Source organism: Pempheris klunzingeri, chromosome 12 (genome assembly GCF_042242105.1).
Source record: "Pempheris klunzingeri isolate RE-2024b chromosome 12, fPemKlu1.hap1, whole genome shotgun sequence".
Classification (NCBI taxonomy): Eukaryota; Metazoa; Chordata; class Actinopteri; order Acropomatiformes; family Pempheridae; genus Pempheris; species Pempheris klunzingeri.
The window spans coordinates 3,573,685-3,592,500 of record NC_092023.1 but is presented as its reverse complement, the minus strand read 5'-3'; the positions used below and the strand labels follow the sequence as shown (position 1 = coordinate 3,592,500).

The 18,816-nt window shown below is 41.5% G+C and overlaps 2 protein-coding genes across 2 annotated transcripts; one reads left to right on the top strand and one right to left on the bottom strand.

Moving 5' to 3' along the window:
• Nucleotides 1-570: 570 nt before the first annotated feature.
• LOC139210763 (serine/threonine-protein kinase ICK-like) lies at nucleotides 571-8,795 on the bottom strand. The gene is made up of 14 exons (XM_070840910.1): nucleotides 8,738-8,795; nucleotides 6,694-6,963; nucleotides 6,500-6,554; nucleotides 4,343-4,464; nucleotides 4,184-4,263; nucleotides 3,958-4,090; nucleotides 3,703-3,874; nucleotides 3,323-3,490; nucleotides 2,867-3,238; nucleotides 2,181-2,389; nucleotides 1,905-2,047; nucleotides 1,565-1,681; nucleotides 1,382-1,489; nucleotides 571-1,295 (listed from the first exon to the last, which is right to left on the bottom strand). The coding sequence occupies exons 2-14, from the start codon at nucleotides 6,792-6,794 to the stop codon at nucleotides 1,144-1,146; spliced, it is 1,932 nt and encodes a 643-aa protein (XP_070697011.1). The 5' UTR covers nucleotides 6,795-6,963; nucleotides 8,738-8,795; the 3' UTR covers nucleotides 571-1,143.
• A 1,264-nt stretch (nucleotides 8,796-10,059) lies between these two features.
• Nucleotides 10,060-18,634, top strand: fbxo9 (F-box protein 9). The gene is made up of 13 exons (XM_070841342.1): nucleotides 10,060-10,211; nucleotides 12,151-12,219; nucleotides 13,469-13,600; nucleotides 13,711-13,768; nucleotides 13,914-14,013; nucleotides 15,213-15,343; nucleotides 15,448-15,562; nucleotides 15,783-15,901; nucleotides 16,293-16,383; nucleotides 16,472-16,567; nucleotides 16,665-16,755; nucleotides 17,935-18,089; nucleotides 18,176-18,634. Exons 1-13 carry the CDS (start codon nucleotides 10,209-10,211, stop codon nucleotides 18,282-18,284), a joined length of 1,269 nt encoding a protein of 422 aa, XP_070697443.1. The 5' UTR covers nucleotides 10,060-10,208; the 3' UTR covers nucleotides 18,285-18,634.
• The last annotated feature ends 182 nt before the right edge of the window (nucleotides 18,635-18,816 follow it).

Here is an 18,816-nt window from a genome sequence, read left to right as displayed (position 1 = left end):
TGAATGTGCAATAATCATTTATTTATTTTTCAACTCACCTTACTCATGTTACTGTATTTTTCGTGTTTTTAGTGTAAATTTTAATTATTGTTGTTGTATTTTTATCAGGCTTTTTTGTCCTTTTTTCCTTCTATTGCTTATTTTTTCTATTTATGCCTATCTTCCCCCTGCCTCTGTTGCTGTTGTAACATGCAAATTTCGATCAATAAAGTCTTATCTTATCTAGATATATAGATATATATATACACATACATAAATATATATCCAAGCATCAGACACATGCACGTGGCCGTCAGCCTCTTTCACTACTCAAACCTGCTGTATTTTCATTATAATTCATTATAAAGTGTGCATGATGATGTTTATTCTCCGATATTGTTAAAAATGAAGGCTGCGTTACACCCTGGACCCTTTCATGAGTGTGCACCTGGACATCAAACTGGACCGGACGCTCCCTGAATACAGAGAGAGACGGATCCAGCTTTTTTTTGTTTTTGTTTTTGCCTGAAAACCTTTTTTCCCCGTTTTTCAACACTCCTGAAAAATACCACAACATGTCAGTACCCAGTCAAACGTTTAATTATAATCAATAACTGGCAATCTTGGTTCATTTAACATGTGGAACAAAGCATGGCAAACATTTGCATTGTATTCATTTGACTGAAATTAAAGCACTGCCTTGAATTTCATTAAAAACATACAACGCACAAATAAAAGTTACCTGATTGTCAGGGATACCACCTTAAAACAAACAGACTGGACTGTACAGAGGCAAAGTAATTAGTCAGCCAAACACAGGTCACAGTGCAGTCTTCATAAACTTGTAATATGCATATTATGTTTTACAGGTTGGTGAACAACATTCAGTGATAGAAAACTGAAGGTGCAGCTGTGCCCTCTGCAGGACAGCGGTCATGTTACGGAAATACAAAATTAAATACTGAGGAGCAAACGTGGGCTCAGATTCTGGTCGGCCGCAAACACTGAGATATTTTACAACTCACAACATCCACAGTACGCGTAATGAAAAACAATTTATTGCTGTGTAGGATGTATGTACAGATTTAACTATAAAACAACTAGGCCTACTCTTTGGAGGTGAAAGAGTCCTTCGGAGCACAGCGCAGAGCTCCTGGGAGGCCACTAGCGGTGTCCGTATTTGGCAGACCAGTCTGTTCGCCCGTGGATCGACTGGACCGGCGGGCGCGGCAGCAGACCGGCGGCGCTCTTGTTGGCCGTTGGCATGTTGGCGGCGGTGTTCATCTGACTGCGGCCAGACTGCCACGTTGCATAATCTAAAAGCGACAAATACACAGTGATTAACAAACGTCGGCAGGGTCGAGTGGAGCTCTACGCTGGAAGCTCTGGAGGCCGTCCTCACTTGATGCTGTTGATTCCACTGAAGGACCCTGATGTCCTCTGAGACCGGCCGAACCGAGGTCCTTTTTGTAAAACGACGGCATGTATCCGCCGGGGATCGTGTTTGTGCCTGAAAACAAACAACGGTGAGAAGCTGCAGAGAACTCCAGTGAGGTTACAGAGGAAGATGTCCTGGTTAGGTTACCATGAGCGCCCCTGCTGGGCAGAGTCCCTCCAAAAGGAATACTGCTGTTGCCCCAAAGATGGCTACCGGAGAGGTCTTTACTGGCATTTATGGCCACGTTCTTCTTTGTACTAATGCCTGAGGATAAGAAATACAGTATCATTGTTTTCTACATTGTAGATTAATATTAAAGACGTCAAAAGAACACATATGGAAACATCTCAGTCAGCTTCAATGGTTTTAATTCAACACGTTTGTCTTGTCAAGAGTTAATTTGAGGAATTGCTGTTTAAAAAAGCACCTGTGGACAAAAGCACTCTGGATTTACTTGGATTAAACTAAGTTCTGGAGTATCTTTTACCAGGTAAATATCTGGACTGCCTCAGGTAGTGCTGTTTAGCAGAGGCGGCTCTTGATGGCTCTTGGTAGGCTGCAGACTTGTTCAGGTTCAAAGGTCCATCTTCTTTTCCTTTGGGTCGACTGAAATCCAGAACATTTCCATATCTGAAATACAGAAAGCATTTGATGAGGACAAGAAGGTAGAACTAACGTTTGTGATAATATAGAACTAATGTTTGTGATAATATTCGCGGCGCTGAACTGTCGTTGCTAAAAAGACGGCAGATGGTGACCTCACCTGCTCAGGGCGTCCTCCCCCTGCCTCGACTTCCCGGTGGAGAAGTTACTTTTCCCAAGAATACTTATGGACGTCAGATCGGTTTCTTCATAGTCGTCCCACTCGTCTCCCTTCAGGTGTCCTGTGCCGTGGCCCCAACGCCGCCGCCCTCCTTTAGGTTTCACCTGATAGCTCAGCAGGTTCGAGTTTTCGGACTCCTGTCTTGTTTGCTAAGAGAACAACAGCATTTGAAGAATACTTTCAATTTAACAGTTATATAATTAATACTAGACGTTGGTACTTTGAAGGTTAATTCACGTTAAATCAACTGGAGCTAAACTCCAGTACCTGAGGGCGCCTGTGGGTCAGAGAGAGGAGGCTACAGTCTGTGTTACAGAGTAAGAAAAGCAAATCTACGACTCCCCTGCAGCTTGTTTGATTCTGACAGTCAAGGCAATAGAGAGCTGAACCTTTTCAAACCTTGATGCAGAAAAGTCTCGCTGCAGGAAGAAGGTTTACTTTGTGTGGCGTGTAAAATGTTCTAAATGAAAAACAAAACTGAAATTGAGAAGTTTGGACTTGTTTTTTACAACTGAGATCACATTTTTGTTGTTAAAAAGAGAGTAAAGTACTGAGAAAAGGTACCGTGGGGAACAGATACTGAATTCCCAGTGCTGGTGTTGGTATCCAGGCCGCACACTCCTCACCTTGCTCTGGAGACTCTTGTCAACAATGTAAGGAAGATGGCTCTGCGGCGTTCCTTCGGTCTGTTCCCGCTTCAGGATGTGCTTCGGTTGCTGCTGCTCTCGCACCAGCTCGGTGTGGCGTTGGTACGCTGCCGCCTGGGCAGCCGCAGACACGGGGGAGGGCTGGATCTGCTGGAGCGGCCGGGACGGGGAGCAGTGCTGGTTGGGGGGCGGAGGCTGGGAGGGGGGCACGGGCTTCAGCAGCAGGGGTTGCTGTTGTGTCTGTAAGGGAGCCTGCAGCGGCACAAGGGCCGGCTGAGGTCGGCCCTGCTCCAGGATCTGCTGAGGAGTGCCCAAAGCCTGGCCCACGTGGAAGTACGAGTACCTGAGAGCCTGAGAGCGCACAAACAACATGAGCAGTCACTCTCAGCTGTGACTGCAGTGGAAATACCAGACCTGGGGCAGATCAGACACTACCTGGGCTGAAGCTGGTCTCTTCTTGGGATCCCACTGGAGCAGGTCTGTCATCAGATGGATGGCTTCAGCACTGGCATTCGGGATCAGCGTCTTCAGATTACTGGGAACGCACTGAGGCCACCGGAAATTCATAGCACTCGCCAGCTGGTATCCCTCTGGCCAGTCATTCTAGAGGGAGAAGAAAGAAAGAAACCCTGTTCACACTAACAGTAAAAGTCGTCGTAGTAAAACTAGTGAGGGGTCACCTGTAACGTAGGACGAATACCTGCACTGCTGGACACAAATATATTTCTATTACATATCACTCATTATTGACATATTTCAGTTATTCCCAGAAAAGTGTGCAGGTTAAATACTCGCACATTCAGCAAAAGCGTTACCTTCTTTGGTGTTCCCAACACTTGGCAAATCTTGAATATGGTGTCTACTTCACTGGAGCCTGGGAAAAGAGGCCTGAGGGTGTAAAGCTCTGCCATGATGCAGCCGACTGCCCACTGGTCTATGGGTGAGCTGTAGGATGTGGATCTGAGGAGCACCTCCGGGGCTCGGTACCTGGTCCAAAGAGAGGGGGCAGTAGGACTTACCGACAAGCTTTCAAGTCTAGGTGTGTCATATTTACTCCGACAGAAACTCACCATCTAGTGGAGACGTAGTCCGTGTACGGCGGTCGAGATCTGATCTCTCTGGCGAGACCAAAGTCGGCTATTTTCACCAGCTCTGGGCCCATGCACAGAAGATTCTCAGGCTTCATGTCCCTGTGAAAAAACCCTTAAAAAAAAAAAATAAAAAGACACACTGCATGACCGTCTTGGCTCAAATGGTGCATTTAATCCAGGACCCTGGAGTTGTGAACAGACGTACCATGTTTATGAATGAATGCCAGCCCCTGTAGTATCTGAAACATGATATTTCTTACAGCGGATTCAGGAAACAACCGAGTCCTGCAAGCAAGAAACAAACAGTCAGCAAACTGGAAGCATTTATGGATTTAATAATGCAACAAGTAACAATTACACTCACCTGTCTTTCATTAGCTGATATAAATTTTCCTTCATGTACTCAAATATAAAGTACAAGTGATCATTTTCTCGAATTACCTCCTTGAGTTTGATCACATTAGCGTGGTTGAGTTTCTTTAAGGACTGAAACGATGAAGAAAAACCAATGTAAGAACATACAAAATGCTTAGAAACGGATAAATAAATAAATTGTAGTAGGCAGAAAGTAAATCTAACCATGCTGGACAATACACACAGGTCACTGCAGCACATTCAAAAGCACGCCCTATAACTAGAAAACATAACCTGCTCATTAAAACATGGCTAATAATGTAGTTTAGGGGTAAATGCTGCAAAGGTGGGATTTATGCTTACAATTTAAATTAAAAAAATCTAAATAAATATAGAGAAATAGAAAGCAGGATGGAGAAATATACACTTGTCCCATGCGCTGGGATGATACAGGTTTAACCATGCTAAATTTTAGTAAGGGAGGGGGCAGTAATGGGGCTTTGATCACTTATGCTGTGACATGCTCTCATTATAATCTAATTAGCAGCACTCAAGAGTACCAGCGCGGTCTACACATGTTTTGCTGCGTTAAGGTCAAGCTCTAGTGTAGCTGTAGGGGGGGGGAGAGGGGTCGGGGGTCGGGGATGGGAACCAGAGCCGAAAACCAACAGCACACAAGAATCACCTTCTACTCTTAGAGCTGCTGTGTGACTTTGAGCTGTGAGGAAATTTGGACAGTAACAAACATCAAACTGTGTCAAAACAGGTGACAGCACGTGTGACATTAGACATTACACGGGATTATTTGGTGTTTGCACTTTGATGCTTTTACTGGCCTGCGAAAGAGTCTTTATTCATGTTACCACAGGGTGCTGCGAAGTGTGAAACTCTAAAATCCTACACAGCATGACTGTAACATCGCTGGGAGACCTCGTCATGCTGAATTAATAAAAACATAACTGTAACTAATATCGACTCTTGACCACCTTAAACAGCCTCAAAGGGGCCCAAACAGAAGTTATGTTTACATTCAGTGATGCCTTCAAGGACCTCTAATGCTACAAGATTCAGTTCCTTAAAATCTGTCTGCTTAGAGTCACGTTTATGAAGACGCTCGGTGAAACGTGGCCCACATCTTCTATATCACAACTGGAACAGAAACTCATAGACTGTATAGAGAAGTGGACGTAGCTGAAGCTGAAGAGCCTCAAACCTGCGCTGGCTCCAAACAGAAGTCTGATTAGATGGAAGTCAATGAGGAAATTCTCTCTTGATTTATTAGCTCGGTAAACATTTTCCTGATGAGTTCATGATCTCATTCGCTGTTTAACCTAAACAAAGCATGACGCTCATTTAGTAAATTATTTAGAGGAAAATGAACCAGGAAGCAGGAGAAGGGCTTTAGGGCGGGACTATGTCGTGACTAACCAATCAGAGGAGAGCTTTCAGGAACTTCTGGCTCCAAAAAACAAGATGGCGACAACCAATAAAACCTGTAAATTCAAACCAAGGCTTCGAAACATCTGTCCACAGGTGAGGTGTTTGATGCCCTTCGTGTGGTGCTACAACGAGATATCGGCCATCTTGGTCTCGTTCTCTCCTCATACATGTGTCACATTTACTCTTGATGACAAGCATCATTTAATTGTATTCTATTTATTTATTTGGCTTCATTTTCACTTTATTTGATCTGCTCATATTTTGTAAACGAGTATATAATCATAAATATCTGTGGTCTATTTAATATTTGAATATGTGTGATAACATTTTATACAGCAGAAAGAACTTTACAAAGTGCATATATTGTATTATTGTTGAGAATTAAATAAAAACTGCATTTAAAAAAAATGGAGGTCCACAAACCGATGGGCGTCACACTTCTTATATACAGTCTATGATTTGGCTGTTGTATTACTTCTCCTACTCTTTAAGATTTAAGATTAACCAGTAATACAGCAGGCCAGTGTTATTTCACACCCAATATTGTATATTTAATATAATATTAATATATTTGTGCTGCTCTGATAACAAGCTAATGAATAACAGTACATCATAAACACTGACGGTTTTCTCCCAAATCAAAGATGTAAAATGTGCCTTTAATTAACCTTAAGAGAAAAGACTGTTTGACTTTGGGTTTTTCAAATGAAATGAAAATTAAACTCACCTTGACTTCACGAAGGTTCATGCATTCTTCCCAAGAGTAGAATTTTCTTTTCATTCTGAAAAACATTTTTTCATATAAACCAATTTGTTGAAAATTGACATAAAATTGCAAAGCAGTCTCTTTATAGTCTAATAATTTCAAAACAAAAGCCCACACCTGCTCGCCTTTTTCTCCTAATCCTCACAGATACTCACTTCTTTATGGCAACCAGCTCTCCTAACTCCAGACTGCGGCCGAGGATGACGGAGCCGTAGGTGCCATCCCCGAGCTGCCTGATGGTGGTGTATCTATTCATTATGATCGTCCTCCCATAGCATCAACCAGAGGCGGACAATAACTGGGCGGAAAGCAGAGATCTGTGGGCGCTCTGGCTGCTGAATGCAACCAGATTTTCCTGTGACAACAGCAGAAGACCACGGGCAGAGCTGGAGGACTCATGGTGTCCTGGACGTGCCTCCCTCTAGCTGAGAAAATTAACGATGGACAAGAAGTGATGTTAATTAAGCATCTGTATGAATTACATTGTACATGGTCCATAGTAAGTGACTGCAAACTAACTAATACGTAGGACATTTTATGGTTAGAAAGTGTGTAAGTGCTGTTTCCAATCCAGTCTCTCATTTCTGTACTGTAACTTCATCATATGTATTGGCCACAATATGTGTTAGTACTGATACATCAGCAATATCATCCAATATATCAATTAACAGCTTCTCAGTGATGCAAATCAAGTGTTAAATGGACCACAGCATTAAAGTTCAGTCACGTCTCTATGCTACTACATGTGATGATCATTCATGTACAAAACAGTTAGAAAATATGCACAAATACATGTTTGTAATCAGCAGGTCGGCTCCATTCATTCATTCATTCATTCATTCATTCATTCACAGCTACATCTGATGTTACACTCTAATTAAGATCTTCCCTGGTTTTCAGATCCAGTTTTATCTGCCTGCCAAAATCTGCACTTTTGTTTTCAAAAGAATTTAAGACGTGTAGCTACATGAAAAACCCTACTGCACTGAAAACAGACATTTGAGCAAAGAAATGAGGCAAAACGTCTGCAGAGAAGAATCACTGCATGTATTATATTCATATAATCTGGATTTTCAATGAGGGAGAAGGAGTAGATGTCATTTTTCAACCATTTCAACATTGTAATCAAACTTTAAGAGGAGAAAAACACACATCAGAGCCAATATTATATGTGTGGAGTGTCTTTAACTGGTTTTTTTGCTTAGGTTAAATGTGTGTTTACTTGTTTACTTGGTTCAGCTTTGTTGCTCGTCTCCCTTTGTTGTCTGTTTATGTGTAAATAAAAGAGAGCAGCGGAAAAACCAAAGTCATATTCTTTGCATGTGTTCACATATTTGGCCAATAAAAGCTGATTCTGATTCAAATAAACTGGTTAAATATTGTTGATGGTACATCTGTATGACATCTACATAGAAATAAGGATGAAAACAGCCTGCGTGGTGCTTTCAATGACCTATACAACACACCTCTGGGCTAAAATGGCTAAAGGACAATATTTGCATATTCATATAATCTGGATTTTTAATGTGGGAGATGGAGGAGATGCAACTTTAAATCAAAAAACAAACAAAAATACATGTGTGGAGTATTTTTCAACAGGTTAAATAATCTATCTACATAGAAATACAGATAAAAATAGTCAAAGTGGTCCTTTTATTGATCTCTGCTCAACATCTCTAGGATTAAATAAGATTTATCACATAAATATATATACAGTTTATCACTACAGGCCATATTACAGACAATAATGCTGCTGACTCGTAACAGACAGCTAAAACATCCTTTAAGATACTTGGTAAATATGTTTAACCAACATATTTTTATAATATTTCCATGTTTTGTTTAGCTAGCTTAACGTTAGCTGTTGCGTTCCTGGTTTAGATGTGAAAGCTAACGTTAACGGTCATTCAACCTGCCACTAAAACATTAATTTTAAGGTGATAATTAACCAAATAGTCGGGTTCCAGTTGATTGGATTTAATACTATAACTTGGTTTGTGTGTTTTGGTTAATTTTTAACGAGCGTCCTGTGCAGTTAATGGTTAATGACGCGGTGTAATTGAGGTTAGCTTAATTGTGTTGTGGTGCTGGTGGCCCAGCTGCTGACTAAACATCACAGAGAGAGAAAATAAACTGTCCTGGTGGAGCTGAATTTCTGTTTTAACTTAAAATAAAACGACAGGCAGCTTCAACACTCACCCTCCTCACGTCAAAGCGACAGCAACACATAGCGGAGCGCTCGTAAAGCCGATGTTCAACAAATGACTTGGAGGGGGGGGAGTAATCAGCGGACGGACGTCGTTATAGGACAGATAACCGCATCCAGTGAGTCCAACATAACATAAATACAGTTTCATGCAGGCCCTCTCCTCACGGACTCCCTCCTCATCTCGCGTTGGTGCACAAACAGCTCATTACAACAAATCACGGCACCTCCTCATCCGCCAAAGACACAAAACGAGCTGAATTAAATCACCGCATCCATCATTTCAGCCCACAAGCAGTTTGGGTTAATCGTAGCGAACACTAAATAGGTAATAAGTCTCGGTTTTTAACATATAAATGGAGTGAAAAATAAAGATATTTAAAGAATACTGCAAAAAACAAAACGAGAAAGATTTCTCGGAGCAAAGAAAAGCAAAAGCGGAAGTGAGAGGGTAGTGAGTTCTCTTGTTTCGCATTTTCTTCTCTGGTCAAATCTCTTACCTACGGTAACCCAGAGGGCCCAAAAATGTTTTTTTATACACACACACACATCAGAGGTGGAAGAAATGTCCAGATAATTTGTTTTTTGTTTTTAAATACTTCACATATTCAGACAATATTTCTTATAGCATCTTTGTTTTACTTGTAAAGGATCAGGTGCAAACAACAGAAGTTTAAATAATACAAGAACATAAATAAGAGACTAGTTTTTTCCCTGTAATTCATATTCAATTATGCAAAAAAGCTGCACTTCATTTTTTATTTTTCATTAAATGTAGGTTTCACTTTCATATACTTTGATTTGTGTTTATAAGACTAAGAACCATGATGTTATTAACCAGGAAGAGACACCTGGTGGCTCCTCACACTGCAGGTATGGAAGTGACCACCTGTACGACCTGAATGGGCTACAGGTGCCTCCTCAAGCTCCCAGGAAGGAGGAGAACTGGAGGAGAAGGATGAAGGAGGGATGAAGGAAGGATGAAGAAAGGATGAAGGAGGGATGAAGGAGGGAGCAGCTGTCTGTTCACAGGACCTCACCTGTAAACTGGCTCCACACCTGTTGTCTCCAAAACAGGTGGAACTGATTCAATTTTCCAAACTGAACAGATTCAAGTCCAAGAGTCTGTTTTATACTGATGATGAAGATGAAGATGATGATGATGAAGTGTCTTTCACTTTATGCCTCCTCCCTTCCTCTCTACCTTTCCTCCCCCTCCTCCTCTCCTGTCCTCCTCCCTCCTCTCTAACTCCCTCCTCCTCTCTAAGTCTCCCCCTCCTCCTCCTCCCTCCTCTCTAACTCCCTCCTCCTCCCCTCTCCCCCTCGGTCCACTCAGAGAAATGGCTGCCTTCCTGCGGGCTCGTAAATATGTCCGTTGTGTCGTCCGTTTCTCCGACCGTGAACTGTAAACGCTGCTGCTGAGCGCTAGTGAGGAGACACCGGAGAAGGAGGCCCGCTGCTGTCATGGTGGGTCCCAGTTTCTACCAGCTAGTCTAGCTAGTTAGCCACCTTAGCTTAGCCTAGCCTAGCCTAGCCTAGCTTAGCACGCTAAGCTAACGAGGCTAACGTCGCCACCTGACCTCCCGTACCTGAGTGTCAGTCGGTGCTGATCCGCTCCACACGTCTCTACCTGGTTTAAGGATTTATTTAAATTAAATTAAATTAGCTGAGCTTTTTATTAACGACACACTGACTCCGGACTGTAACTGTTAAAGTCACTTGTTTAGTGTTTGACCACATGAGCTGTTGCTGCGTCAGTTTAACGTCAGGGTTCACCAGGTCCTGACAAAATGAAGGTAAACAATCAAAAACCTGATACCTCAGCTGTTTCTGACAGATGTTACACTCTTCTGTAGCAATGCACCTTTAATTTAATAGTGATTTCTATATTAGTATTTCTGCGGACAGGGTTTAAATGTAAAGTGAAGCAAAACAAGACAACAAAAACAAACATGTGATGCGGATATAAAGGCACAACAAGTGCAGTAAGAAGGTGGAAACACCACAAATTAAACGTGCAATATTAAAACTATAATATTTAAAGTGTAAAATATGCAGCACATTGATAATATAAGAAAATATTTACCTTTATTTGTCCCACAAGAGGGAACATTTACATCATTACAGCAGACAGGAGGAGATTTTGTACAGTTAAGACACAGGAAGTATAAATAATATATACAATATAATAGACATACAGGGAATATAAAAAAGAAGGGGAGATATTAAAAAGTATTGCACATCCATACTGTTGAATGTGGAACATACACACACACACATGATCCATAAAAGAGTGAATTTAAACAGAGGGTTCAAAGTTCAAATAAAATAAAATTTACTGGTCTGATAATTGGCGTCACATGTGAAATGGCCGAGGTGAAGGGGAGAACAATGCCAGGACAGTCTGTGGGTTCCTTAAATGAGGTTCCCAGATGAATGAGTCGGATTTCAGGCTGAGTGGATTCATGACGGCGGCATTTCACTGTAAGATGATCCTGCAGGAGGAGCAGAAGCAGACAACACACGTGCTGTTATGACCAGTGCAGAGGAAGCCGAAGCACTTATTGATTGTTCTTGCACTTAATGAATCAGTAAATCACCCTTTAACTATTCTAGAAACCAACAAAGAGACATTTTTTGTTTTATCTGACCAACTCAGGCTAGTTTAACAGCATAAAATAAGAATATATCGACTCATATAGATAAATAATCTTTATCCAGATCCCTTAAACGTGTTGCCACCAAGATACAGAGAAGTGGGACATGCACCAGTTGTAAAATCAGCTTAACATTGTTTCCAGTCGGTTTCTCAGTTGCCTGAAACCTATTTCTGGACGTCAGTGTCTTGTTACTTATTGGTCGACATACACACAGCGATATATCCGCAGTAAGCTACTACCAGTGGGGAGGATTCATCGGTCCAGCTCTGATTTTACAAAGATATTAAACACAGAAAAGCAGCAAATCAACATTTTAGAAGTTGTAATCAGCAAATATTTAGCATTTTTCCTTGATGAATTATAAGAATTATTAGGAAAGTATCAAATTTACTGTTGATTTACTGATTCATTTGTCAGCTAATTGTTTTAACACTAGATTTAATGTTCTTTTTAACTTAAATAACAAACTTCAGGGTGGGTGAGATCAAAATAACAACAAAGTGGACTGTAGTAAGTGCAGGAAAAGATTCACTATCCAAGAAAAGCACAAAAAAGACATTGTAGTTACAACCTGTCGAACTAAAACAAAAGGAAACGGATGTCACACGTAATTTCTCCAGGTGAAGTTTGAATATCTGATCATTTAGCTAAAACAGGTCAAATCCACCTGTACAGTAGCCACAGGTTCTTAGGACAAACAGCGTCTGTGAAGAATTAACATAAAACTTCTCATCTTCCTCACACAGGCTGAAGAAAATGATATTGGAGGTACAATAGAGGATGAAGATGAAGGTTCAGACGATCCAAACCTTCAGGTAAGAAATCTTCTGGGGACACAAATCATGATTAGTGATTGCATTTCTGATTTATACATTTTTATACAGGATATGAGAACAACATTTCTCTTTTCCTGTGTTGCTGTTTTATTATTTATTATTTATTATTATTACTATTTCTGTTGCTCCGCTAAACTGTAAACAGGATGCTGCCTTAAAACAGCAGCGTTGGCTCACCCTGCCTGCCCCATATAGATAAATAAAGAATAAAGAAATATTTGGCTCTCTGAAGCTTTGTGATTTTAACACAAAACACACACACAAGGAACATGACTTTGGTTTTCCCTCAGCTCTCATGTGCTCACACATAAACACACACAAAAGAGAGACAAGAACAATAAAGCTGAACAAAGAAAACACACATTTTAACCTACAGGTACAATGTAAATATATAAATATACAGTGCAGTATATTTAGTAGAGTGCAATGATGCTGAATAAATATGGGATCATTATGCACACGCTCCATTATATATGAGACGATATGGACGTATACTGTGTATACAGCGTCTTTCTAGACTGCAAAGAATATATTTTAGAGTAAGTAGTAAGACGTGCACCCACAGGTTTCCTCTGTAGGCTGCACAGGAGCCTCTGAGCTGGAAAATGACCCTCAGTGTTAATGTTCATCACTAGTTTTAGAGGTTTTGTTCCAAGAGTTTGGTGCATTTGCTAAACTTAAGAACTGTCAAGTCCAGAAAAATAAAGAATAAAAATATCAGTGCATGAATATATCTGAATTACACAGATTTACAGCGCTGTTCTACTTATTAGATTTTAGAATACAGATTTTATAGATTATGGTGTTTCTGAATGTATTAAAAATCTAGAGAGGCTTTTTTACACTTAATCAATCAATCAATCAGTCAATCACTGTATCCTCAGTGTGTGGAGGAGACTGGGATCATTGTGCTTTGGGTAAGGCTCGACTTAAATCTTGCTTTCTTCACTTTGCAAAACTAAATGTAACAAAGAAATACGTAGATGTAAATGTACAGACTTGTTTTCATTATTAAAACAAGGAACTACAAATTAACAGGAGTTACAGTTGAAGTGTGAAACCTTTTAAATGCAAAAACAAATTGTCAGTCTGACTTTTTACTTTCATTTTATTGGCTGTTTAATAAACGATGGCGTCCGGAGCCGCTCTCCCAGTTTGTGCCCCGTATGCTAAATCACAAGTTGGTGTTTTATGGCACTGATAACACACATTTTTAACTGATTTGCAGGTGCAGCTCAATGCGTTCAGAGCTCAGTGGATGTCTGAGCTCAAACCGAACTCCGGGGCGAGTGGAACGAGCGAACGGCTGCTGAAACCTAGAGGTGTGATGAAGACGCCGGAAATCGCTCGGGAGGAAAAAGTAAGCCGTGAAACCGGCTCCCCGGGTCATGTAACTGGCACGTACTGAAGAGTGCCATCAAGGATATTTACAGCTCTGATTAATGACGGATGTGAATCATGTCTCCTCAGGCCACAGAGTTGTTCTTAAGAGCTGTTCAGGAGGAGCAGAATGGGGCCGTCTATGAGGGTACGTTAAAACAATTCTTTAGGAACCGGCAGAGATGTAGTCTATTAACTAGTAGTACATTATATCCTGTTTTTAGATAAAACAGACATTTCTAACCATTGAATTTTATTTTCTCATTAATGTAAGTTCACCTCTTTACTTGCAGCTATCAAGTTCTACCGCATGGCGATGCAGCTTGTGCCCGACATTGAGTTTAAGATCAACTACAGCCGCCCCGTTGATGCAGACCGAGTTGGAGGGAACTAGTAAGTTAACTAGTAACTAGTAGAAAACCCACCGGACTCGTCTGCGTCTTGTTCCGGCTGCCGTCCGGTTTAGCTGCAGCTTTAACTCCCACCAGGAGCGTTTCAGACGTGATTTTCCTGTAATTTTCGTGCTTCTAACACGAACAAACATGCTGCGTTTCCTGTTTTTCTGGGTTAAATGTGTCTCTTGTATGTATTTGTAACCTGCTACAGACAGCAGGTTAAAGTCAAAGTGTTTCTCCACATGCAAGATGAACCTCATGGTGTTAAAAACCCTCTGGCTGAATATTGATGTGGTGGTTACACTTCTGCAGACCCGCCTCACTGCACATTTCACTTTATAACCCGGCCAACTGCATTTTTCACACCTGCTTATTTATCACACAAAGCATTTCATAGTGCTTTTGGTTATTTTTCTATCCAGTTTATTTATTCTGCTCATAACCGGGATCCGAGTACTTAATTTGGTGCCATCTCGTGTGGAAATGTGTGCCGAATATACTGTTGAAAGTCTGCACAGGGGCTTTTATTTTGAAAACTGAGCAGATTTCATCGCCCGCCTCATCTGCTCTGTGCAGCTTAATGCAGTCGAGGCCGCAGCTTCTGTCAAAAGTAGACCAGACGCGTATCTTTATTGTCGCTTCTGGTGGCCGCGATCGGCTCTGGCAGCCGGAAAGCGATGCAGACGGCCCCGGTGGGTTTCCACCTTGAGTCTGAAATGGTTGCACATGGTGTGAATGGTCTGTATTTTTGAAATTATGACATCTTAAAACACATATTTCACTCATTTTTTATCTATAACTTAAACTTTTCAACTGTATATATGAATTTACCTCAATTTCATCTGATTCTCGTGGAGTTGGTGCAGCTGGTCTTTGAATTAAACTGCCCACATGATGGACGGCACCTTACAGGAATTATGTCTCTGCCACGTCATGAAAAAGTTAATCCAGCATCTCCGTAATAATCGACGGTGTCTTTGCCAGCTAGATTTGTGGCACAGAGGGTTGTAATTATCGGTTTACCAATAGAACAAGTGGTCTTTTAGCTGAAGTTGGCGGAGAGCAGATGTTCACTCCCAGGTTGGGTGGAGGCTCGTTCAGTCTGTAGGTCCGAAAGGTGAATGATGTGTTCAGGCTTGTATGAGAGAAGGGGATATTCCCACTTCTCAAACTGAACACGTCATGTTTTCACTGCAGCATTAAGGACAGCGATGCTGATGGCGAGATCGAGGATCTCCTTGCCTACTTTGAGCAGGAGCTCACCCTCGAAAGCTCCTTTCCAAAGATCTGCATTCCTGAGTTGGAAATGACTCAGCTGCACATTTCAGGTGAAAATCCGCCGTGTTCGTCATTAGATCACAAACACGTCTGAAGTCATTGTCAACTTGTGTTTATTAAAACCAGCTTGTTTTCCCGTTTTATCCGGCTGCAGCCTTGCCGAGGGAAATCCTGATGTACATTTTTCGTTGGGTGGTGTCAAGTGATCTGGACATGCGAGCCCTGGAGCAGCTCTCTTTGGTTTGTCGTGGGTTTTACATTTGTGCAAGGTCAGCCCCCTCTGTCATAACAGATCAGATGTGTGACAGCTTGCTTGTGAACAGCTTGCTTTTCTTAGTTTTTGCCGCTCAAAACTGCTGACTCGCGATCAGGCAATTAGGGATTTCGCTTTGCTGCTGCACAGTAGATTCAGTGATTAACAGCCAGTTGTGCGTACATGGATTTAGGTTCACTCCATCTGACTTTATTTCGCTTTTTATTCCTCTCCAGGGACCCGGAGCTTTGGCATTCAGCCTGCTTGAGAGTGTGGGGACGGAACTGCACCAAAGTTGTACCCTTCAAGTCCTGGAGGGAGATGTTCCTGCGAAGGCCTCGTGTCCGATTTGATGGTGATTACAAATCTGGGATGCTTTGTCATAGCTGATGAGACTGATGTCCTGTATTTCCCCGCCCACATCAGCCCATCAAAATGTAATAACAGATTTGTAGCAAGCATAAATCCAGGTGCAAAACACTTGGAGACATTTCTGCAGTTGACGTGCAGCACACTGCTGCCCCCTGCAGTGAAAGGAGAGCTATAGCAGCGTTTTTGGAGGTTTCTTGTTGTAAAATGAGTCACCACTGGGCTTCAGGACTGGTTTTAGTGCACAAAATACCAGTTCTAAAGCCAAATGTCTTCATTTTTCAGTCCCACAATCGGCTAAATGTGGCCAGTAAAAATAAAAACCAACAACTACACTGAACATCGAATGAAGATGCTTCCTCGTGTTGTTTTCACAGGTGTCTACATCAGCAAGACATCGTACATCCGTCAAGGAGAGGAATCGCTGGATGGGTTTTACAGGGCTTGGCACCACGTGGAGTACTACAGGTCGTTGTTTGAATTCAATTTTAATTTTAATTGGTAATTTAGTTTTACGCTGTAGATGTCACAGCTAAGCGTGGACGTGTTACCACAGGTACCTCCGGTTCTTCCCCGACGGCCACGTCATCATGCTGACCACCCCTGACGACCCTCTGACTGTCGTTCCTCGCTTGCGTACCAGGAACACGAGGTACACCTTCTCTTCGTCCTCTGCGTTCGCTGCAGCATTGGAAATAGTTTCACATGTTGTGTGACGGCACTTTTCATTGTTTTCTCACACTTTACAGAATGGATTCTGTTCTGCTCGGTCATTTCCGTCTGTCACAGGAGACGGACAATCAAACCAAAGTTTTTGCTGTCTGTAAGAAAAAGGAGGAGGTGAGAATACGTTTGGGGCATTTGTGGGGTGAGATGAAGATATATAGGGAACAGGAAGTGGCCTTCGTACGTCCTTTAAATCACCACAGACGGGGTTTGTCTTAATCTGGGAAACAGATGAATCTATAAGCTCATGTTTCATTTGATCAGACAGATGTGGCTCCTCCCCCCTCCGGGTCAGGAGCGGCTTCTCTTTATACATCCATGGGTTTGATACACGCAGAGGAAAAATCAGTCTGTTCAGTCCGCCATCACGTCCGTGTTTAACAAACTGGATGAGATATTTTCACTAAGAGAACAACAAACGACTGCGTCACGTTTTGTTTCTCTTATTGGTTGCAGGTTTTTTTGCACCCAATGATAATGAAATTGGAAATGATCGAAAGGTTTCTGTATTAATTTGCACGTACTGATTTGTCTGCTAGCTTTGTTTTTTCTTTTTTCCCAAAAGCAATATTCTAATAATCAGACCTGTTTCTTAACTGCAGCTAGTTGAAAATGAGAAAATATTTCATTTAATGGTTTGATTTTTTTTTTTGAAAACAAATCTGAAGTAAAAGTAACAAATGATAGTAAAAAATAGTCAGTATGACTTAATAAGTCATCATTTGACTTCTCTTAGCTTCGTTATCTGCCATCACTCTGTTTTATGTGTGTGTTCATGGTGGAAACTGGCGTCTAAACTTTACCACAATTCAGAAGTGATGAAATGAATATAGTTGCTTGAAATTAGTTGCTCCTGTGTTTGAGCTCATGAACACGCGCACACCTCCACCTTTTATATACATATATATATAGTAGTAGTAGTTTGAAATATAATACCTGGGAAATTCAAAATAACTTGAGTTCCTCTGAGCTTTTATATAAATGATCAAGAAACTGAACTTTTTAGTGTAAATCTGTTTTCTGCTCATATGTTTGCAGCATATATGCAGAGTTTTACAGGTTTTCTTTACAAGGTTATGTGAGACTTTTTTACCTAATCATACCAGGGACAGGGCTGGATTTATTTATTTACTAATCTGTTATTCTTTAACTTGCATCTGGTGTTTAACACCTTTTTTACTCATTGCAGTAACATACTGATTACCATTCAAACATGAATTGTTGCTCTACTCTGTGACTCTTTAAAGTAAAACAGTTAACCACATTGTGCAAAATTGTGTTACTTGTTAACAGAAAGGGGCCGAGTTTCAAAGGAATCGGTTCTGCAGGCGGAACCCAACTCCGGAGGCTGAACACAACTTCCACATGGGGCTGCATCTGTCCTCTGGGGGGCGTCAGAGTTTCAGTAAGCTGGTGTGGATCCACCACTCCTGCCACATCACGTACAAGTAAGACACTCGAGCACGGACGGTGGTGGGAAAGACGAATTCTCCTCCTGTGTGTTTCAGAGTTGACATTAAAGTTCTGCTTTCAGGCCGACTGGGGAGACGGTCGTCACTACGTTCGACCTGGACGGGATGTACACACCTTTCTACTTTGCACGCGTGAAGAGCTACACTGCTGCCTCGGAGCAGCCTCTTTAAGCAGCACGGACACCCGCACATGATCCCACAACGCTCACACAGCTAAAGTTCCTGCACCATCTTAACTAAATGCATACTCTTCAAGCCCGCTTAGGTCGTGCTGCAGCCAGATTATGGTGATGATTTAACAAACCCTCCTGTTTCCTTTTATGCGAGCATGTTGCGTTTCAGGTTTACAAGATAGAATACTACTTATTTTCTGATTTCAGAAATGATGATAATGTGGTGAGAGCTAAAATTATTAGCACCCCTTTCCCACCTGTTCCAAGCAATGAATGTTCATACTGTTTTTGTTTCATGGTGCACTCTCTCCCTCAAATAAACAGTGGTGAACACAATATATAACTTTATTTATTTACTGTTTTGATTTGCTTTAATGGGAGAAACAATGGGGTAAATGATGGAATACACTAAAATAAACTAAAACATCCACCTCAGGGTTGTGATGTGTAACCAGGCAGGTTATTTTTACTCATTTACAGATCTTCGGTGTGTCATGTTCACTGACCGCTAAACGAAAAACGATACGTCA

What these genes read in the sequence shown, in the direction of transcription:
- LOC139210763 (XM_070840910.1), bottom strand. Translation starts at nt 6,794, where the DNA reads ATGAATAGATACACCACCATCAGGCAGCTCGGGGATGGCACCTACGGC. An exon ending in GCAGTCCAGATATTTACCTG is followed by an intron (nt 1,682 to 1,904) that starts GTAAAAGATACT and finishes TCTTATCCTCAG; the next exon opens with GCATTAGTACAAAGAAGAAC. An exon ending in AGTGGAATCAACAGCATCAA is followed by an intron (nt 1,296 to 1,381) that starts GTGAGGACGGCC and finishes TGTCGCTTTTAG; the next exon opens with ATTATGCAACGTGGCAGTCT.
- fbxo9 (XM_070841342.1), top strand. An exon ending in GAATGGGGCCGTCTATGAGG is followed by an intron (nt 13,769 to 13,913) that starts GTACGTTAAAAC and finishes CTTTACTTGCAG; the next exon opens with CTATCAAGTTCTACCGCATG. An exon ending in TTGCGTACCAGGAACACGAG is followed by an intron (nt 16,568 to 16,664) that starts GTACACCTTCTC and finishes CACACTTTACAG; the next exon opens with AATGGATTCTGTTCTGCTCG.